This window comes from Cyclopterus lumpus, chromosome 20, assembly GCF_009769545.1.
Source record: "Cyclopterus lumpus isolate fCycLum1 chromosome 20, fCycLum1.pri, whole genome shotgun sequence".
Taxonomy (NCBI): Eukaryota; Metazoa; Chordata; class Actinopteri; order Perciformes; family Cyclopteridae; genus Cyclopterus; species Cyclopterus lumpus.
In genome coordinates, this window is record NC_046985.1 from 18110617 (window position 1) to 18132286 (window position 21670).

The window sequence follows — 21670 nt, forward strand, 5'->3', positions numbered from 1 at the left end:
ATCGACTGTGAGGACGACAACACAAGAGCCCGCAACGCTCTTCAGGACCCAGAGGCCCGGCATGCACTCACAATACAAATGCAGCCCCGCCTCCACAGCCCACCGGCCAGTGGGCAGACTAACGTCCCCACTGACAGCCACTCTCTGTGAAGACAACTGAAGAATGATGTCTCCAATCGAGCACCAAATTGGAAACAGAGCGGGGGGGAATATTGAGGCTATTGCCTGGATAGCGACACATTGATTCAGTACAGTGTGGAGGCAAAAGAGACAGCTCTCTCCGAGTCTCTGTCCCAATGGAGAGACATGGGAACTCCTGCGCCGTCACACTGGAAATCAATACGTGTTTCTAATCACATGGAGTGTGAGGTTGTTTTAATATCGGAGTCTGGGTGGGCGGCTTAAACGGTGAGATGTTTGTAAGTGTGTGTTGGGTCTATATGATTGTCGTTGGTACAATACACAGCTGTGCTATCATAACTGTAATGACTCATTTGTGAAATTGGTGTTGTCGAGAATTCATTTTATTTTGTGTTCCATTGCCTCATGTGTTCTAAAAAAGAATGATGCTTTTGTCTGTCTGAAGGTAATATGTTAAGTTGGGTCTTTGATGAGAAGATTTTGGCATGACAAAGAGCCAACATCCATCCATCCATCCATCCATCCATCCATCCATCCATCCATCTTCTTATGGTTATCCGGGGTGGGGTCATGTGGGGCAGCGGGCTTAGCAGCGTATTTCAGACATCCCTCTCAGCGCTTTTCATCTCTTCCTCTGGGATCCCAATGCCAGGCCTAGACCAGTTTGTTCTGGGTCAACCCCGGGATCTTTTACCAGTTGGACCAGCCCGAACCAACTCAGCCTGCCCCTTTTGACGCAAAGGAGCAGCAGCTCTATTCCCACCTCCCCTACGGATGTCTGAGCTCCTCACGCTAACTCAAAAGGACGCTCATTTCGGCCTTGCGGTCACTACCCAAAGCTCATGACCACAGCTGAGGGTCAGAATGTAGATGGACTGGTAAATGGAGAGCTTTGCCTTCCCTAAAGGTCCTGTACAACTCAGAACCATCATCATATCCCCAAACCGGACACTCTCCTCTCCTCTCTCCAACACAACAATACTTTTGTGTTATGGACATTTTATGTTTTGAAAAGTACATTTTGAATTTGTGGAACTGTACCTATTGATTGGTCATGTGGCCGTCCTGGTTGTTGCTGCTGTCCAGATTCTTGTCAGCCCATATGGTGCAGGACACTCAAATAATCAAATCATAATGTGTGAAAAGTGACATTGTCTTGACTAGGATGTTTTTTTTCTCCAAAGGCAAAAATCTAATTTCGGGAAAGACAATATTGGCACAAATTATCAAGCATCAACAGTTTCCACTCAAAAGAATAGATGTCTGTAAGTTATCCAGCTTTATTTGATCACAAGTCTGCTGCTGCTCACTCCGTTGTTCAGCTTAGTGTAGTTTTTTAGTGTGTGGCAGGCATTCCAGCAAACAGGTCAGTCCCACCTCATTAGTTATTCAGCAGAGTGTCAAAGCACATACGATTCACATTCCGCAATGCACCGCATCCATGAATGTTTGTGATATTCTTGCTGAATACATTTGCATAATATCACATTGACATTCTTCCTACAGCTGTTGCCCGCGAATGATGGATCGCTGAAATGCATGTAGACACGGAGAAATGAGCTTTGAGGAGAGCTTTTTGGAGTCGATGTCCCCCCCCCCCCCCCCCCCCCCCCCCCCCCTACCCGTCTCCCCGGTGACATCGCCAAGAAAGTGTCAGCTTGAAACTCTCCACTGAGAAACGGCGAGAGAAAAGAGATCAGACGTCGTGAGAGCGAAGTCGTCAATAGCGGCGGTGACATGTTCTTCCAAGGATGCCTGGCACATCTGCCAATCCCCCATGTCACCAGCGGCCATGTTGGCGTCCTGACATTTCTGACATTCGCTTTGTGTTGCCTTTTAGGATGGGCGGCTTTTAGTCTACACACACACACACACACATACAGGCATACAGAAAGACTGTAAAGGACAAAATGAGTGAAATCAAAATGTCACGCTGGAGGTTCACTGTGAAGCATGATGGGTGATATTGTCTCTGTAGGACATAGGGGCGCCGGCGCCGTGATTTTAATAAATGGGTTCTCTGACCTCGCAGAAATATTCATTCTCTGACAAGATGACATTTTATCTCCCTGCCGGTTTCCATGACGCCAATGACATTTGACGACATTACTGTTCTCTGTTTAAATGTTTCAATTTCAAGCACGCAGGGCTAAATTACCGACATGAATACCGGCGATGCATCGGCAATGATGTCTTACTCGGGAAGCTCCGCTGTAGCCTGCTTCCCGTCTGCGTGTGTGAGTGCGTTTCCGTCCTCAGCGTATCAACTCGCTCTCGAGACTTATGTGGCGGACTGGAGGTGACGTAGATATTAGAGCCTCACGCCTCCTGCAGCACATCCGGTCCCTTCCCCCCCACACCAGCCCCAAGCAGGGCCCGCCATGATGGCATTACCTCTGACTGAGCCCGTCACTATCCTCCTCCTCGTGATGCCTTCGATGCGATTCCTCTGCGGCAGAGACACGCAGATAAGAAGAGTCTGTACGTGTAGATTTGAAACCTATTTTTGTCACTAGGCCCATCTGGGTCGGTGCATCACATCCACACATTTTCACTAAGTTTTGTAACATGTTTCGTATCAAAACAGACACATGACCGGTAAAAAACTATGTGACATCAGAAGCTAGCACACAGCGGAGTAACAGACGTCCACATCAGATGTGAGAGAATGGCAGAATGGAAACCTCCTGTGGAATGGAGATGCACCTTTTTGCCTGCAGATAAAAGCAAGATGCAGATTTATTTGTGACAATAAAGTGACAACATGAGTAACCGCTCACACATTTAAACACAGAGCCTGAAAGTTAGCAGACTTATTTCATAATCATAGGGTTTCTGTACTACTTTTTACACTTTGTGGCAAAACCATTTTGATTTAATACATTTGTTATATATATATATATATATATATATATATATATATATATATATATAAAAAAAAATATGTAAGAATATCATGTATAAATATTTTTTTTAAAAATCAGTATTGGTATGCCCATCTCCAGTGTAAGGTTTTGTGTGTGGTGCAAGGAAATGATATGAAATGATATTTCATACATAAAATAGAAAATACAGCTAAAAACAGGGACAGCAAAGCTGAACAAGGTGAACATAGCTATACACAGGTAGATGAAAGAAGATGATATATCTGATCTATAGACAGCTAAACATTTTATTTGGTTATATACACACATATTGCCAACATATATATATAGAAATGTTACTGTTTCCCGCAATTACATTGTTTCTATTATTCCAATCCACAGTTGTCAGAAAAGCTACAGAATGTCACTGTGATTTCAACCTTCCAGCGACGTCACAGTCGTCTTCCTCCTCGACCAAAAGTGGCCGACGAAGGTGGACCGATATCTTCTGTTCGGGCTCCGGTGTCGAAGTGTGTTTTAACCTTCAGCTAAACCTTTGTGATTCCATCGGTGTGATGATGATAAATAGAGACCCTGAACGCAGAGTCGCAGTGTGTATTCAGTTCAGTTGCATTTCCCCTTTGCTTGCTCGGTTTAATTCCGTTGAGGACTCCCCATTTGAGTGGCACTCATTACAACATACGGACATTTCTAGTCGTAAAGTATGCTTTTGTCAGTGTCAAAATAAGTCTGTGGTGACTGAAGAGCTCATTTCCCTACTTAACCACACCACATTGTTTGTCTCCATATCACATTTGACAGGCTTGTTTTGTTTGTCTACCCCCCCACCCCCCCCACACACACACACTCACACACCTCCTCCTTTTAATAACAATATGTTTTTTGACACGTATCCGTGGTGCGGGCGCTACGCAGGATGTCAGTCCACTGTTATTTCCTGAGCAGCGAGCAGCGCTGATAAACGGCAGTGATTTGCTGAGCGTTTGACAGTTTGCTTATTTCCCTTTCGCTCAGAGGGCCCCTCATCAGCTAATTTCAACGTGGCAGCCTCAGAGGCGCAGGTCTTTGGGGAAATGTCATTTTTAATTAAATCCCAGGTCCTTTAAGATAAGCAGTTAGGCGTTCATTTCACCCAGGGCGTGACGTTGTCAGGAGCCCAGGAGCATGACGTATGTCTGTCAAGATTCATCATTATGCTAAAACTGCCCCGTTTTCCCCCTCTCCTTTCCCCCTTGCATGCAGAAGTACGGAACTGCCCAGCTAAAGAACCAACGTCCCTGGGTGTTATACTGCGACATCCTGGAAATGCTTCTTCACGATGTGAACTAGACATTTTTTCAGCAAAAAGATGCAGAAAAGCAGGTTCACGCATTTGCTACTTCGAGACTGGGTTACTGCAACTAGACTGGGTTACTGCAATTATCAGGCTGCTCTAATAAGTCTCTTGAGTCCCTCCAGTTGATCCAGAATGCTGCAGCTCGTGTGAATTTACAAAAACTAAGAAAAGAGATCACATTACTCCTGTATTAGCTGCTCTGCATTGGCTCCCTGTGAAATCAAGAATCACGCAGACACAGTCACCTCATTCAAGAATAGACTTAAGACTTTCCTGTTTAATAGTGCTTATAGTTAGGGCTGAATCAGGTTTGCCCTGGTCCAGCCCCTTGATATGCTGCTATAGGCTTATAGGCTGCTGGGGGATGTTTTAGGATACACTGAGCACCTATCTCCTCTTCTCTCTCTCCTTATGGATGAATTTACATCTCTCCATTGCACCTTATTAACTCTGCTTCCTCCCCGGAGTCGTTGTGACTTCACGTCTCATAGGGTCCATTGGACCTGGAGGTGTCTGATACCTGGTGAGTCGGCCCCCCCTCCTCTCTACCTCCTTCTGTTTCATGGATTGTGGAGTTCCATTCATACATTGTCATATTCATGTAATGTGTTTATGTAACTCTGTAATGCTGTTCATTCTGTACACATGACATCTATTGCATCTGTCCATCCGGGGAGAGGGATCCTCCTCTGTTGCTCTCCTGAAGGTTTCTTCCCTTTTTTCCCTGTCAAAGGTTATTTTTGGGGATTTTTTCCTGATTCTATGTGAGGTCAAAGGTCAGGGATGTCGTATGTGTACAGATTGTAAAGCCCTCTGAGGCAAATTCGTAATTTGTGATATTGGGCTATACAAAATAAACTGAATTGAACTGAATTTTCAGGAAGTTCTAAATGTCCACAAGAAAAGTCGTGAAGTAATCATGATGTTAGAAGGACATTCAAAATGAATATGCTATGGTGGAGGGTTCCTTTAAGACCTTGAGAACACTTTGGTCTCACGGTCAGACACACATTAAAAAGCTCCACTTATCAAGATATGTATATGTTTAAAAAAAGGAAAAAAAGATCAAACGAGTATAAAGTGAAAGTGGTCGCTTGCACACAGAGCGCTGTAACAGACTCTGCCCCTCCGCTGTATGGAACTCTCTGTCTGTTTACCCTTCATTGTTGAGTTGTTTTTACATTCTGCTACTTCACTATGTCGGTTCAGTCTGACTGATCCATCTTTTCTTCCCCTTCAAAGGCTTTGTTAAAGCCACTGTACTCCACCCGCTCAGCAGCAAACGGCAGACAGAAAGAGTTAGAGACTAGCTGGTGGCACACAGCGGTGTATTTAGCAGCTAAAGAGACAGATGCTTCCCTCAGGAGCCGGAGGAGACCAAAAACAGAGCTAAAAGAGAAGGAACGCTGGACTTGCATTCAGTAGTCGGACACGAACATCACTCGACTGCTCGGTGTCTTTAGTGTGTGTAAGGAGGCAAGTGTTTGGGAGCACATTCTTTATAATCCCTTTTAGATAAGACGGTCCTTTATTAGTCAAAACTTCCACGGTGATAATATAAGGGTTCAATATGATTTATACAGTGATAATAATTAAATGCTGTGTTTGCAGATTGTTCCTCTTTATAATGTTCTGAGAACACTTCTTTTAAGTTCAAGAAGACTGTTCAGAGACTTCCTTCATGCAGCCGCAAGATCACATAGCAATGTTCAAGCAGCATAATGTAAAACAAGAAACAAATCAGACATTTTAGGGACATACTCTATGACCTTAATATATATCTGTGAGATGAATCTTTCTTTATTTTACTTTCCTACTAGTTCCTCTAAGTTACAACGATGCTCCCAGTTGAAAGGTCAATCGACGTGATTATGTTTTTCCTAACAGCTACAACCATACGATAACATTATCATGTACTGTGCATTACGTTATCTGAATGTTGGTGAAGGTAAAATGATTTTTCAGCGCATTTATATGTTAGATGCCCTTTTTTCTGGGACAGCAGACATTTTGGATTGTCATAGCAGGAGAAGCGTAGGTATTAATACCGTTAATGATGGTTCTGTTCCATTGAAGTATTTCTAGTGAGCCAGCATGCACTATACCCGTAATAGGATTCAGGCATGATTTACTTTTACTACAAGGACATGTCAAACTATCTGCTGAGATAAAAGCTCTATTGTCGCTGATGCTTACAAGTCACATAAACTGACCATACAAATCACAATTCCATCAAATGAAACCCCAATCACTAGTTCAAATTATTAGTTATTTATTCTTGAGATTCAGGTTTGTACACATGTGAGCAGTAGCCCTATACATTTAATTTACATGACATTTCCTACTCCTTCTGGGTCACAACAAATCTTCTTACCAATCCATCTTTTATTTCTGACAATTTATTGGAGGCTCTTATGATATTTGACAGCAATTTTGCACCAAGGTCTTCCATATATTCTACTCGTGTCAGAATACACGTTGTCTCCACGTTCTCGGATGCATGTACTAAGTATTCACTCACTGTACTACGTGTGTTTTGGTCGCTGTAACTTCCGACAGCGCACTCAGCAGCTTCGACACTTTCCGCCTTTTTCCGCCATTGCATCGTATTGCCTCCATTTTACTCTCGTGTGTATGTGTGCGTGCGCAGTGTCGGTTTAAACTGGAAAGAAAACAGGACCGAAAGCGGACGCACTGAAAGATTTCTACAGAAATGGACGGGTAATATTCCACGAGCGACGCTAACTGCATCCCATTTGACTCGTATCGAGGCTCCACGGAGCACTGCGTGTATGAGTGTTAACGGGGTTCCATAGCCACGCGCTCTCGTCCGTTAAGGAAGTGTCTAATGTTAGCATGCTAACGCCTGCTGTTTATGCCATTAGGCGGCATTGCTGCTCCCGTTGGAGAGAGATGCTTGGCGCCGATGGCGTCGTCCCGAGTGGACGCGTTAACGCGGTTGCTGAATGTGCTCGCGTCCACAAGAGTAACGCCATTTGTGCAGCTGTGCGCTGACGTTAACGAAGCGGCTAGCGCCGTTATGCTAACTAACGTAACGCTACAGTAACGTCGATCCTTTGTGTTGTGGCTAGCTAGCTTAGCTGGCCGAGCGGCTCCGCTAAATGTCCGGAATATTCTGATAATGTAACGTTAACTCCTATAAGTCGAGACTTGACTCCGTATGTGCAAGCACGTCCATTGTCCCACGAAGCTGCAGTGTCGGGCGGTAGCTCGCGTTAGTATTACTCCTGTGGCGATGCTGGCCTAGCGTTAACGTTGCCGTGTTTTGTTCAGGTTGCATTGGGTGTGTCGGGTTTAAGACTGGGTGGACGTGAAGCGTGACTTCAATGTTATGAGTCATACACGGTGAACGGATGGAGCTGCCTGAAGCCGGATAGTGTTGACGTGCGAGGAGGAATACAACGTGAAGGAGCACGTTACGTTACTGGTATCGGCAGCGCTCTATTTTCAGAATGAAGGGCTGGACACCAACCCACCTCGCAGGAAGGGCATTAGCAATTCTGTGACTTACTGTAACACTGATCTGTTAAAAAGGCTCTTATACTACTTTGCGGTTTCTTATGTGATGCACCATAACCTACAATGTTCACCCATACAATTCAAACTTAGTAAGAGACTGCATAACAAGTTTCATAAAATAAAACTGCTTGTGCATCTCAACAATATCATGTATTCTTCTTTTGTTTATGTTTTCCATTTTAAACCACTTCATTTTGACCAATTATTTGTTTTGTTTTTTTCAGCATCAGTGATGTTGCAGTTGGGGTGAAGGTGAGTTTCCTGCTTTGTTATTTGCTGAGTGATCACATCACACACTTTGGAGCCTGATCTTTTGCTAAGGCAGCTTGTCGCTAAAATAAGTCGGTCCACTTTGAGTGAGCCTGGGCTGAAGCTGTCGCTAACTTCAGGGCTAACACCCCCTTGTTTGAATCAGCAGGTGGCTGACACAGGAACTTGGCCTGGGTCTTGAGGAGTTGTAGCGTTTATTCACCAACAATTAAACTGTCCACACACTGCACGACTACGTTCACACCTACAACATTACTGCCAACTTCATACTCGCCCTCGCACGCTCTCTCTCTTGTCTAAAGGAGTTTGCTACTTGTGTAACGCATAAAAAAAGAAGAAGAAATTCTTCAAAGTGCAATTTAAAGCCAGTAATGAGTGTGGAGGGAATGAGCATTGTGCATCATCTGTCTTTGCTTCAAGCTCATTGGATTGTCCATTCACTACTGTAGCGTTTCTTTTTCGTGGGCCAATCGGAACGTTTGACTTTGTCGGCTCGAAGGCAACCTCTACTCTTGTCTTTTGGCTAATGTTTCTAGCTTTTCTTTTCGTATTGAACATTAACGTGCATTGTTATTCGTGTTGTGGAGGACAGTCTGACAGAACAGCTCAATGTTCAAAGCAGCTTCCTGATGTGTAACGCTAGCTTAACGAGCTAGCATGAGCTAACTTCTCGACTCTATTACCAGTGGGTGGAAGTATTGTGCTTTTTACCCCTCTGCATTTATCTGACAGCTTTAATTACGAGTTACATTGTCGACTCAGATTACCGATTCAGAAAATAATCCTAACATAACTGTTGATGTTATTAGATCAATAGGGCGTTATTGCTTCCCAGGGGAAATACACAAGCTACCCAGCAGTATGTCAAGCAAGAAATATAAAATATGTATAAATAGATTAAAATGTGTGCCACACTAATTATAGTCCGATAATTTCTATATATTGTAAAATGGGTAATTCTGCATGGGTAGTTAAGTGTGATGCTTATACTTTTATACATAAACTGAAGTGCCAGTTTATCCTGCGGCCCATCTTACCTTTGTAAGATTGTTAATGTACTGTTAATCGGAATGAGTATTCTAATCTTTAAACGCTCCAGAAGGTGGAAAATGAGCCCCCCTACTGTATTTAGTTTTGATCATGTCACCGCTCTCACTGCCGATTCAATAGTGTCATTTAAACACCAACTAAAGACATACCTGTTTACTCTGGCGTTTGTTTAATTACATTTTCTATGACCTGCTTGTATCTTTTTTATTTATCTTATTGTTTTTTACTGCACCATCTTTTACTGTGTATTTTTTTCTGCTCTTTAACTGTTAAAATGTTTTGGCCCCTGTTATTAATTGTCAATTTGTTTTAATTGACTACTGTACTGCACTTTGTGACCCTTTGTCTGTGAAAAGTGCAATATAAATAAACCTTACTTACTATAGAGTTTCCATGCCTGATCATACCAGACTATGGAATTTCAGCATTTACAGTGAAGACATTTTTGCTATCGTAGATGTTGTTGACTTCATCCCTAAAATACATATAAAGAGGCATGCCATGATGATGTTACGTTTCTTTAAAAAAAAAAACATACCATTATTTTAACGCTGGAACAATCGGATTTCTCTCAAACATATATTTTGAGATTTCATAGCATTAGAATGGCTTTAATGAAATGTGTAGGGCTCGTGTCCCTTCTGATCACCAAACAAACCTGTTTCCTCGTGTAAGTGCATTGTTGTTCTGGCTACCTAACTTGATTTGTTGACTGCCTGCTGCATTTCCGTCTGCACAAAACAAAGTTAAAGTCCACTCTGGAAGGGAAATGGAATAGTCATAAAATCCCGATGCCGCTGATATGGAGGGTCTTTGTCTTGCTGTTTATTTCATCAATATTTCAGCTGTTGGGAGAGAAATCATTTCTTGCATTCTTGCTGCCAGTGCCCCGTGTGCTCACTTTTTGGCCCAAAGTGATCAATTTATTTGTGTCATGTCGCTGCAGCAGCTAGTTTACAGCAACCATAAAGAATGTCGGTGACATAAGAACAATTGGTTCAAATTTAGTCAGACAGACAGAAAGCAGGGGTGTGTGGAGCTATTATAAAGTTGTGTGTGTAATGGGTCCCCAGCCAGGTTCCCTCTTCATCCCATCAGTCAGGTTTAAGAGCACAGGGCGCCCGTCAGCGCCAGCAAGCCTTCTGGGACCCCGTATAGCTCAGGATGAAATGACACATCTTGACATCTTAAATTCAACAAGATTAAACCCACACCAGAGGAAGAGGAGCAGACCACTCTTCTGTTTTATATCCCTTTCCACCTCCCCCTCCTTTTGTTCCTTTAAACTGTCTTCAGAGACCTCTGCTTTATTGTCGTCTTTGAGGGCCTGTCTTGAAAATGGAAATAGTTTCCCCTATTATTTCACAACTGCCTGACTCTGTCTCTCTTTCCGCAGAGGGGATCAGACGAGCTGAGCATGTACAGCACTCCCAACTCTGGTGTGAGCAGTATCAGTGGTGAGTTGGTTCCGACCCCCCTTGAACCGTGGGTGGGGTGGGGGATGGGGGGCTTGATGTAATTTGCAGGCAATCGTTTGTGGCATGAAAAGGAACGAAAAGATTCATCTGTGTTTGAAGAGTGAAACGGGCTGCGTTGAACCGTTTTCCCACGGGGGCTATTTAGTGTCTGAATACTATCACGCTCCTCAGTGGGTGGGCACATGTGACTAGACCAGACATCGTCATTCAATACTTCCTCACAGAATTAAGGATGACTGAAAGGGCTGGTTGTAGCGCCACGAAGAGAAGATGGACAAAGTTAGGCTATTAAACTCTGCCAACAAAATAAAGGCGTACACAAGGGTCTGTAATCAGAGTCCCAGTCTGGCATCGCGACACAATGACCCCCCCCAAAGGCAACTCTAAAAGCATAAATGTCCTGATTGCATATTTTGCTGAATATTGGCGTATGAAGATCGTCAGTAAAACTTTATTTCACACTGATGGTTAACGTTAAACTGTAATTAATCCGTGAGGGGAGCGGGATCCGTACGGATCAACAGCGGCCCGTTCCACCACCAGTAGGTCGGGTGTTGGGCTACAGAACAGAATCATTAATCATCTCAGGGCAGCGTGACTGGCAAAGAGTTGTGTGTGTGAATTCTCAACATACTCTGACTCTTTTATCGTCTGGATTATTCCTTTACTGTCAGTACTTCAAGAAGACCAAGCACCAGGGTCTTTTATTAGAGCAGTGAAACATGAAGCAGAGGTTACTTGGTCATCGTGTAAATTAGGGTATCAATATTGCTATCTTCTATGTTTTCTGGTTATTGAATACATAAATAGTGCATGTGAAATATCCCCAGGGTAGAGCCTTTTTTGTACCTGTACTTGTATAAATTAAATGCATAACAAATGTATTTTCTCATTTAATTAAGAACGTAAGTGCAGAGGGAGAAAAGTCATCTGAGTAATCTACTAGTCTGATTGAACTACTCTTGGGTATTCCTTTTGTTATTATCACTTCAGACGACATAATTGTGTGTTTTCGATATATGACGTCACCACATTGAACAACGATAAATTATATTGAAAGATTGTAGCCGCAGTGTAAATACACAGCTCTGCTGTAGACATGTGGATCCTCGCTTTGATGTGTAACGAGATAAAGTTCTTCAGCCGCCACTTTCTCCTGTTAAAGCACCCAACAATAACAGGAAATGTATTAATTTAATGAATTGATCCTCCTAACAAATATAGTGTGTATGCAAAGGAGGATGCATCTTCTTCCTCTGTGGCATAGAGCTCCATTGTTGTCCAAAATCTATTAAAACACATCAATGAGCCACACATGTTCCTTAATTATCATCAACACACACACACACACAGTTTATTTGGTATGTAACCCACACACACCGTCCTGCTGGAGCACCAAATGTGGATTAACGTTAGGGACTGAAAATGGTCCCCATCAAATGCAAATGTGTTTCCTCCCATTTGAGAAACAGTGGGCAGTTTTAGGAACTGACTGAGCTTTTACTAGTATATGATAATAACTCTTTCAAATGATTCTCTTTTCAGTAGGAACCACTGTGGCTGAGAGAAAGTATTGAGGGATGGATCTGAAGTTTGAGAGATTTCGAGATGGATTTTAGAGAAGTTGCTGCTTTTAGGCCTTTTCATGACATTTGTTGCCAGTGGCACGAATGCAGAACGGCGCCGGCCTTATCCTTTCAACCAGAGTGGCTTTCCTTGCACTGATCGGCGCAAAGTAACCAACGATTGTGCTGGACTTTCAGACGGAGCGTCCAACGGCAGCGACAGTAAAAAGTTGAGGGTGGAGGAGGCCCCGCCGTCTCGCGTGCTCCACATCCGGAAACTGCCCAACGAGGCCTCGGAGACGGAAGTCATCGCCCTGGGTCTGCCTTTTGGCAAAGTCACCAATATCCTCACGCTGAAGGGAAAGAACCAGGTGAATGGTGGAAACGGTTAGACATGGGGTATTTGTATTAAGCACGTAACAATTGTCAGGCTTCCGTTGACCTGTCCAGCACCACGTGTCCGCTAACATCTTCCTGTATCACGTGTGTGTGGTTTGGATACCCTCGGTCTTGCTATCTTGAACTGATCCTGAAACACAAAGGTTGGCCAAAAGGCCTATTGTGTGCCTGCCGAGTAAGGCTGCGGGAGACACTTGGCAACTGTCCCCGAGATGCCTGCCCAATACGGCTGCTTTGTTCTCCTCGCAGCACCGATGGCCGCGGTTGTCCAGTCTCTCTTATCCGTCTCTCATCGCGACTTTTAGACAAATTTCCCGGGAATTGATCAGAGATACGTTATTTTTTTTCTGTCTTCACTTGTTCCAGGCGTTCTTGGAGATGGGCACGGAGGAGGCAGCCATCACCATGGTCAACTACTACACCACTGTCAATCCTCACATCCGCAATGTCCCCGTGTTTATTCAGTACTCCAATCACAAAGAACTCAAAACCGATGCCGGCAATCAGGTAAGCCGAGCCAGACTACCGGAGCACTGTTGGGCTCAGTTCTGCAGAGAGCCACGTTTTTATTTTAAACAAACATTACAGCAGTTAATTAAATCAAACACACGGCTACTACGCTTGTGCCTCGTTAGCTTTAAAGTTAGAACTAGAGATTTTAGTTTGGTCCTCTTCATACTTTGAAACGTCCGTCTTAATTTCCAACAGCTTTACAATAGACCGTGTTGAGTATTCGATCAATGTGTGCTCTGTTCTCTTTGCATTGATAATCAGTCAAATGGGTCACCATTGTTAAAAGAGAGTGATGCCAGCTTGTGTTTGGCTGTAGCGGACCCAGGCAGTGCTTCAGGCGGTGTCAGCAGTCCAGTCCGGCGGGTCGCCAAGCTCCGACGTGCAGGAGGCTCTCGCCGCAGCCTCCAGCCCCGTGCTGCGGATCATCATCGATAACATGTTTTACCCCGTCACGCTCGACGTCCTGCAGCAGGTATGCAGCGGCCCGGTTGGCACGCGACACATCCACCAAAAGTTTTGTCCACAAATGTTTTAAATCTGTATTTGTTTGTGTTCAAATCTTTCGGTTTCAGATTTTCTCCAAGTTCGGCACGGTCATGAAGATAATCACATTCACCAAGAACAATCAGTTCCAGGCCCTTCTGCAGTTCAGTGACCCGGTCAATGCACAGCAGGCCAAACTGGTATCCACAGCTCCCACCAGTCATGTCACGCATTTTTATTACTAACCTGCTGTTCTGATAGCCTTTGCAATAGCAGTATGTACCATATATGATGGATATTTAAATGTTTTCTCTGCTCCTTCCAGGCCCTGGATGGCCAGAACATCTACAATTCATGCTGCACGCTGCGCATCGACTTCTCCAAGCTGGTCAACCTAAATGTCAAGTACAACAACGACAAGAGTCGGGACTACACGCGGCCCGAGCTGCCTGCCGGCGACGGCCAGCCCAGCCTCGACTCCACGGTGGCCGCCGCCTTCAGCAAAGACTCCAACTCCCTCCTCGGTAAGATCCCAGGTAGATCACACTTTTATTTTCCTCCCCTTTTTGTCAAGATAATGATTGTTTGTTACCCACTGGCTGGGTTTCCGTCCCACGAGACGAGTTGTGTTCTTGCTCTGCGTTGTCGTGATAGAGCTGCTCTCCATTCCACGGTTGTCTTTGTCTCCGTCCTTGTCAGGAGCCCTGAACCCTTTGAGCGCGGCGGCGGCGGCTGCTGCTGCTGCAGGCAGGGTGGCGCTTGCTGGACAGGCGGGGTCCAGCGGGGTCCTGCTGGTCAGCAACCTCAACGAGGAGGTCAGTAACACACCTGCACACACACACACACACACCAGCCAAATGGAACCTCTACCCACCATCTTCATCCATCTGTTCTTTATTTCTTTTCTTTTCTGTCGGTTGTGGCCCGTCCTCGCTGTGCTCCTATTCTTCTTTGTCTTGTGTCTGCTATAGAGGAGACATAAAGAAGGTCCACGGTGACATGCTTTGTACAAATTTGGCCCGGGGGCAGAACTCTAATCACGTTCTAAACTAAATTGCCTTATTAGACATTATTTGTCTGTGATCTTGGAGAAATATGTGTTGGTGCTTGTACTAAAAACTCTCATCAGAATAAGATGGCAGGGAGCAACTCCTCTCAGAGGGGGGTGTTGTGCCTCCGTAGATTTGTTTTGAGTTCAGTTTTTTTTCTGTAGCCAAGCTGATAATGTCTGGGGTAGAAAACGTATATATAGTCCATATTTCTAGATGGTCATTTCCTTTTACTATTAGAGATGGACTGGACCTTGCTTTTCCTCTTAGTTTTGATATGAAGTCCCCAAAAAAGTCTAACCTTTTCCTTTGCTTTTCTTTACATACCCAGAGCCCTGCTGAAGTATTTTAGTTTGTTAACTCTTTGTCGAGACTCATCATGTCGCTGTGAGCGAGAGGGGGTTTGCTGTTGCTGTCCCCTCCCCTCTTTCCCCCTCCGATGTTCTGCCCTCCCCCACTCTTGTCGAACTGTATCTAACTCGGCTAACTGTCTCTCTTCTGTTTTTCTCTCTAAGCTCTCCTCACCTCTCCTCAGCTCATATGAAAAGCTCATATGAAATCATTCTGTGGTCTTCCTAACCTGGGAACAAATACCTGCCTCTCTGAAACGCTTCCTTCAGTCTTTAATCCCTCATCCTCAGACTTTTTTCTCTCTTTAGTTTTTTCCCCTCCTTTTACTGTGACTTAAAGGGGATCCAATATGTCTCACCTAATGTCTCTGTCTCTTTCCCCATCAGTCTGTTCTCTCTGAATGTGTCATAGCGGAGCCTCTGGCAGTATCTCAACTGATTGCTAAACATGTTAAGATACTGCGCCTACTCTCTCTCAGCCTACCAGACTTGTGTGAACGCCATTGTTTTACCCAAGTGGCCTTCACGTCAACTCTTGCATGCCAAATTATACCGCTGAGCAAAATCTGAACTGCATGGATCCTTTAATAATCCCCCCCCCCCCCTCAGCTTCTCACACTCTTGTAGAACCATCCCCCCCTCGCTGAAAGATTGTTGATCTTCAGATCGCCGACCTGCTGCATGTTGTTTTTTCTCCCATGGTTCTGACTTTTATATTGCTGATTTTATTATGATTTTGACATGAATGTACCTTTACCCCCATGCTTGTCCAGGGTGAAAGACATTTTGGCATAAGTTACTTGCTGTATTTTGGCTAAAGAGAACATTGATCCAAGCCATTATCTCTGACCAAACTACCTGCATTATTCCAGTGTACTGACCTAAATTTTATTTTTTGTCCCTCCCCTTCCCCCCTCCTCCTCACTTTTTTATTTATTTTTTATTTTTCTCCCCCTCAATTTGCATTTGCCTCACAATTCATGCCCTCCTCCTCTCCACCCTCTCCCTCTCCCCCACCCCCCTTCCCCCTGCCCCCTCTACTCCATGTGTCTATGGGGGACTATTTAATCCATCAAATCACCCCTTCTTCCTCCACCACCTCCTCCCACAACAACAACCCCCTCCCCCCTCTCCCACCCCCCCATGACTCCCCTTTTCGCCGCCTGCCCCCCTACTCCATGACCCACCACCTCCATCACTCTCCGGGGGGAAAAACAAAAACCACCATTCCTCCTACCTACCTCCGTTCTGGATCGATCTGTCCATCTCTACCTCCGCTCCGCTCCGACTCTTCTACCTCTCTACCTGTCTCACGCTGCTTGTTGCTCTTCTCTCCCTCTAAAGATGGTTGCGCCCCAAAGTCTGTTTACCCTCTTCGGTATGTTATCGTTAGCTCTCTCTCTCTCTCTCTCTCTCTCTCTCTCTCTCTCTCTCTCTCTCTCTTTTTCTCTCAAAACCTTCTCTTTTTATTCTATTTCCATTCTATCTTTGAGACATTTGTTGTTATTATTATTATTATTATTATTATTATTATTATAATTACGAGCTTATGTTAGCGCACAGTAGCTTGTTTAGTCATTTGTAATACATTTGCCCCCCCCCCCCCCCCCCCCCTTTATTGGTTTGGGTTAATGTTGATTACTTTTACCTAAACCTCACTATATAGTGATCTGTTAATGCACGGTTAAGTCAATATTTTTGCATGCTGTTTTATTGATATGATTTGTAGCCATCTGACACAGCATGATAAGTTCTCTGTTTAGAGGGTGTCTCTTCTCTCTGTACCTGTTCTCTCTATACACCTCTCACTCAAACAGTCTGCTGTAAAGTTCTTGTGTGTACTCTGCTAGTCTCTCTTCTGTGTTTCCTGCCTTTTTATTTGAAATATCCTTTACCTCCAGTGCGGACTTTTCCGTTTTTTTTTCCTAACTGTCTGCTCTCTCTCCACCTCACCTCTTATCCTCCCGCCTGCCTGTGGCTCTAATGCAGGAGTGTACGGCGATGTCCAGAGGGTGAAAATCCTTTACAACAAGAAGGACAGCGCTCTCATTCAGATGTCAGACGCCAACCAGGCCCAGCTAGGTGAGCGCACGTCTCGCTGTCCTGCGACGCAGGCGGCAGGCGACACGTTTGCTGTTAAAACGCCCCGTGTCTTGTATGCTCTGCGTCTCTGGTCGGGCGTAAGGCTTCGGAGGCACATTTACACAGACACTCTCAAATGGATGGATGGCCATGCCTGTAAGAAACATCACGCCAGAGTTTGTTGTTTGCTGACGAGTGAAAGGAACTATACTTTATGAAGAGCTGTCATCACTAAGTGGGCGTATGCAACGCTTTTCACTTCAACAGCGTAACGTTTGGTCATGTAATTGATTCCGAGTCTGATGACCTAAACATAAGCAGCATTTCTCGGTGTGTTCAGTTTGGACTCTGCCTATGTTTTCTTAGTAAAGCCAGTGAATACCACATGTCAGACTGCAGCGTGACCTTTCGTTCTTCTCCCCGCGGCCGAAGCGATGAGCCACGTGAACGGCCAAAAGATGTACGGGAAGATCATCCGCGTGACGCTGTCCAAGCACCAGACGGTGGCGCTGCCTCGGGACGGCCTGGACGACCAGGGCCTGACCAAGGACTTCGCCAACTCCCCGCTTCACCGCTTCAAGAAACCGGGCTCCAAGAATTTCCAGAACATCTTCCCGCCATCCGCCACCCTCCACCTCTCCAACGTCCCGTAAGTACCACGGCGGCGAGCTCGGGATCAATCGGTTCTGTTGTTGCTGGAGAAATGCTGCGTGTCAAATATCTCATGAGGCAATGAAAGCTGTTCATGCAGGTCCAGCTGCAAATTACCCTCAATCTCAGCACCGTCTGAGTACCTGACCGAAGAGACCTTTTTACCTCAGACATTTCGATTTGTCGTAGAGGGAAAAGCTACCGGTAATGGCGCTCGGGTTCATCGAGTGTCCCATAGAGCCGGAACGCACAATAGCAGAACCCTGGAATGAGTTCACCTCAATAACATTTTTAAAATGTCATCAATTCTGCTTTTCCCCCCGATGCCGTGCCCAAATATCTGCCAAAGTACCAAAATGTCACACACTGAACTAGTCAGCTGGGTAAGTTCATACAAATTATGCTTTCTGCAGATAGTTTTGCTTTTATTTGTCAAGAGGTAGAGAAATCTAATTATATGAATATATTTCATAATAAAATGCAGCATCAGAAACATTGCTCTAGAACTCACCATCAACAGTTTTCTTCAGAACTATTAAAGGTGTAACCCGACTGTAACCTCTGACCTTTTGTCTCTACAGACAAGACGTGACGGAGGAGGACCTGCGGCTGCTCTTCTCAAACGCTGGAGGAACCGTGAAAGCATTCAAGTTTTTCCAGTACGTAGACTTATCCTACTGCATGATACGGGACCTGAACACAGCCTCTGTAGCCTAATTCATGGTCGCGTGATCAAAACTCAAAGGCTCGTCATTTTCATTAAAGTACCTTACATCTCATTCCACCTTTAATGTGCCGGAGCTGCTGCTAGCTTTGGGGCTTTCTTTTGTAGTTTTACGAGGACATGAGCACACCATCGAACCCAATACGGGTCTCGGTCTCGGGGCACCCCTAGTTTCATGCCGTACTTAACGCTGTGCCGTGTTTATTTGTTTCTTAGGGATCGTAAAATGGCTCTGCTCCAGATGTCCACAGTGGAGGAGGCCATCCAGGCCCTGATTGACCTTCACAACTACAACATGGGAGGCAACCAGCACCTGAGAGTCTCCTTCTCAAAGTCCACCATTTAAAGGAGAAGAAGGAAGAAAGCGTGACCCCCAGTCTGGGGGCTGGTGGTCAGAAACCTTACAGACTGTGTCTGTACACTGGGGGGGGGGGGGGGGTCAGTGAATCAGTTCTGTTGTTGGGGTTTTGTTGATCCTGTCATTCCTTTAAGAGAGAGACTGACATTTTTGACATCCTGTTTTTGTTTTTAAAAGAAAACAAATGAGTATTTTGCAGATACTGGATCTTCCCAGCTGTTCTTAACTGTACCTCTGTATTTCTATGTCAGGCAAAACTATTGACATGATGGATTGTCCCCACCCCCCGTATGATAGTTTGATGTAGATCAGTGTTTAACTCCTTGTTTAGTTAAAAAGATACAGTACTTATGTGCCTTACTTGACAATATCAACTGTTTCTACAGCGGGACATGTTCGTTAATAACCCTCTTATGCTTTCGAGGCACATCGGTATTGGTATATATTTTTGAGGGTTAGTGAGAATGAAAGCTGTTTTGTCATCCTCTACACTTTGTTACACTTTTTTATTTAGCTTTTGGGGGGAGGGGTGGTTTTAGATTCATAACATTTATCCTTTTTTAGTTGAGAATATTCATGAGATGGGAAAATGTAAGAGTTTTACAGCGATCCCTCGACAGGCAGCTTCACGTTGAGTTCCATTATTCCACAAGTACGTTCAGTGTAAGATCCTCCCCCGCTTTTAAATTCAAGTATTTCTATATCCGTGTGGTTTAGTTTATTTGGAAGCCTGACATCCCCACAGCTATTCCATGAGGTGTTTATTGTCCGTGACATGGTTTCTAAAGCATGTTTGGTTATGATGGGATCTCACTGCAGAAAGCGTTGCATGCTGTGGAAGCAGTGAGAAGATGAGTCCACTGTGATTTCTTTGTCATGTGACCGTTTACATCGAGAGGGCTACTCATTTGGACCAAAGTTTCTGTGCCTTTAGTGTTGCTTTAATTCATTAGAACAAACAACGAAACATATTTGAACACACTGATGATGACCCAAACCTTTAAGTGGTGAGTTAATTCCCAATTTGTTTGAAACAACCCAACCTTGGCTTGAGGTTAATGCTCAGAAATAAAAGTTACATCTATTGTATGTATTTCTTCCAAGTCTGATTTTATACAGCTCCAAATGTAAGGATTTGGTTTAGTCCTGAAGAGGCACAATTAAAGGATGGATTGTTTTCTAACACGGGAGGTGCGCCTTGCTGTCCTGCTTTTGTCTTCTTTTGAGTTTTCTCCCTCATGGTCTCTCTGGTGTATTCTGCATTACGTCTGTAGCATGCTTAATAAACTATTCTGTAGCTCTGCATTCTCCTCTGTCTCTCACGTCTCTGCTCTCCTCTGAAAACATCTTCAGTCCCACGGTGGGAAAGCAGCCAAAGTGAACGTTGTAGCCACTCAGACAAGAAGCGGCTCTCTAATAAGCCCGATGTAGCCCTGTGATCGCACTAATTCACAGGACAAGTACATCTGTGTTGACGCGTTTCCCACCCTGCCAACTGAAGCTACCCCTTTGATGTCTTGCTCTGCTCTCTTCTGCTAGTTGCCTATTTTCTAATCAGTCTCTAAGGGCCTCCGCTCTCCCGACAATCTGTCTGATCCATCTACGTGCTCTCGCACTTTTTAATCAATTACATAAATGGCCACATTTGTCATTTTTCCAAGCTCTGCATTTCCTCCCCGCCGTCGCCTTCTGAGCATTTCTCAGTAAACGTCACTTTGTACACACTTGAATAATGTTTTGGCAATTAAATCCACGTGGTGTTGCTGCAGAAGGTCTGAAGGAATAAACGTGAGCGATCTCAACCGCTGTTCAGTCCCGTATTTAAAACCTGTAAATCCATGTCAGTGGAAAACAATGTGCTTGTTTGACGTCATCGCTCCACTCCAGTCTCGCGTCTCGTTGCCAATCGGACTAAACGTACATTTATATTAGCGTCTCTCTGCTCACTGAATATGCGCAGCAGGGTTTTCCCACTGAGCCCTCAGACTTCACTTTGTGATGACGGAACTGTTTTTTTAATCTCAAGGACATTTTTACAAATCTAAATGGATAATATGAGGAGTCATAGTTCACCTGTTGGGTTGCAGTTCGAGGTATCCCCTCAACAGTTTATAGGTTAACTGAATTCAAGAAATCTCAGGTGCTGCTGATCTATTTTTACATTACATTTCAGTTCATTTAGCTGACTTTTATCCAAAGTGACTTACAATAAGTGCATTCAACCACAAGTACAAACTCAGAACAACAAGAATCGAGAAAGTAATGTTTCTTCAAGAAAGCCAAACTACAAAAATACCATAAGTAATACAATAAGTAAGTGGCATTTAAGTGCCACTGAAGTGCTAGTCGTTTTTTATTCAAGGTATAGTTGGAAAAGATGTGTTTTTAGTTTCCAGCGGAAGATGTAGAGACTTCCTGATGTCAGTGGGGAGCTCGTTCCACCAATGAGGAGCCAGGACGGCAAACAGTGACGGAGCTACGAGCCGATTGGTAGATGTCGAGTGGCGTGAACGGGCTGGTGTGTGAGGTTAGACCATGTCCTGGGTGTGAGGTTAGACCATGTCCTGGGTGTGAGGTTAGACCATGTCCTGGGTGTGAGGTTAGACCATGTCCTGGATGTGAGGTTAGACCATGTCCTGGGTGCTAGGTTAGACCATGTCCTGGGTGCTAGGTTAGACCATGTCCTGGGTGTAAGGTTAGACCATGTCCTGGGTGTAAGGTTAGGCCATGTCCTGGGTGTGAGGTTAGACCATGTCCTGGTCCTGGGTGCTAGGTTAGACCATGTCCTGGGTGTAA

General features: G+C 44.6%; 1 protein-coding gene across 2 annotated transcripts; it reads left to right on the forward strand.

The window, feature by feature from the left end:
- Window positions 1-6949: 6949 nt before the first annotated feature.
- Window positions 6950-20676, forward strand: LOC117749362 (polypyrimidine tract-binding protein 2-like). Of its 2 annotated transcripts, none has more exons than XM_034559791.1 (14): window positions 6950-7083; window positions 8127-8154; window positions 10619-10679; window positions 12464-12636; window positions 13031-13171; window positions 13494-13649; window positions 13750-13860; window positions 13986-14196; window positions 14360-14475; window positions 16404-16437; window positions 17049-17141; window positions 17574-17790; window positions 18374-18451; window positions 18733-20676. In XM_034559791.1, exons 1-14 carry the CDS (start codon window positions 7076-7078, stop codon window positions 18860-18862), a joined length of 1557 nt encoding a protein of 518 aa, XP_034415682.1. In that variant the 5' UTR covers window positions 6950-7075; the 3' UTR covers window positions 18863-20676. The 2 variants fall into 2 exon arrangements, with proteins under 2 accessions (XP_034415682.1, XP_034415683.1); XM_034559792.1 differs by having other exon boundaries at window positions 13986-14184.
- The last annotated feature ends 994 nt before the right edge of the window (window positions 20677-21670 follow it).

Bases quoted from the DNA above. Each gene is read 5' to 3' on its own strand.
- LOC117749362 (XM_034559791.1), top strand. The intron at 13,650-13,749 runs GTATGCAGCGGC...TTTCGGTTTCAG, and splicing joins CGCTCGACGTCCTGCAGCAG to ATTTTCTCCAAGTTCGGCAC. The intron at 17,791-18,373 runs GTAAGTACCACG...TTGTCTCTACAG, and splicing joins CTCCACCTCTCCAACGTCCC to ACAAGACGTGACGGAGGAGG.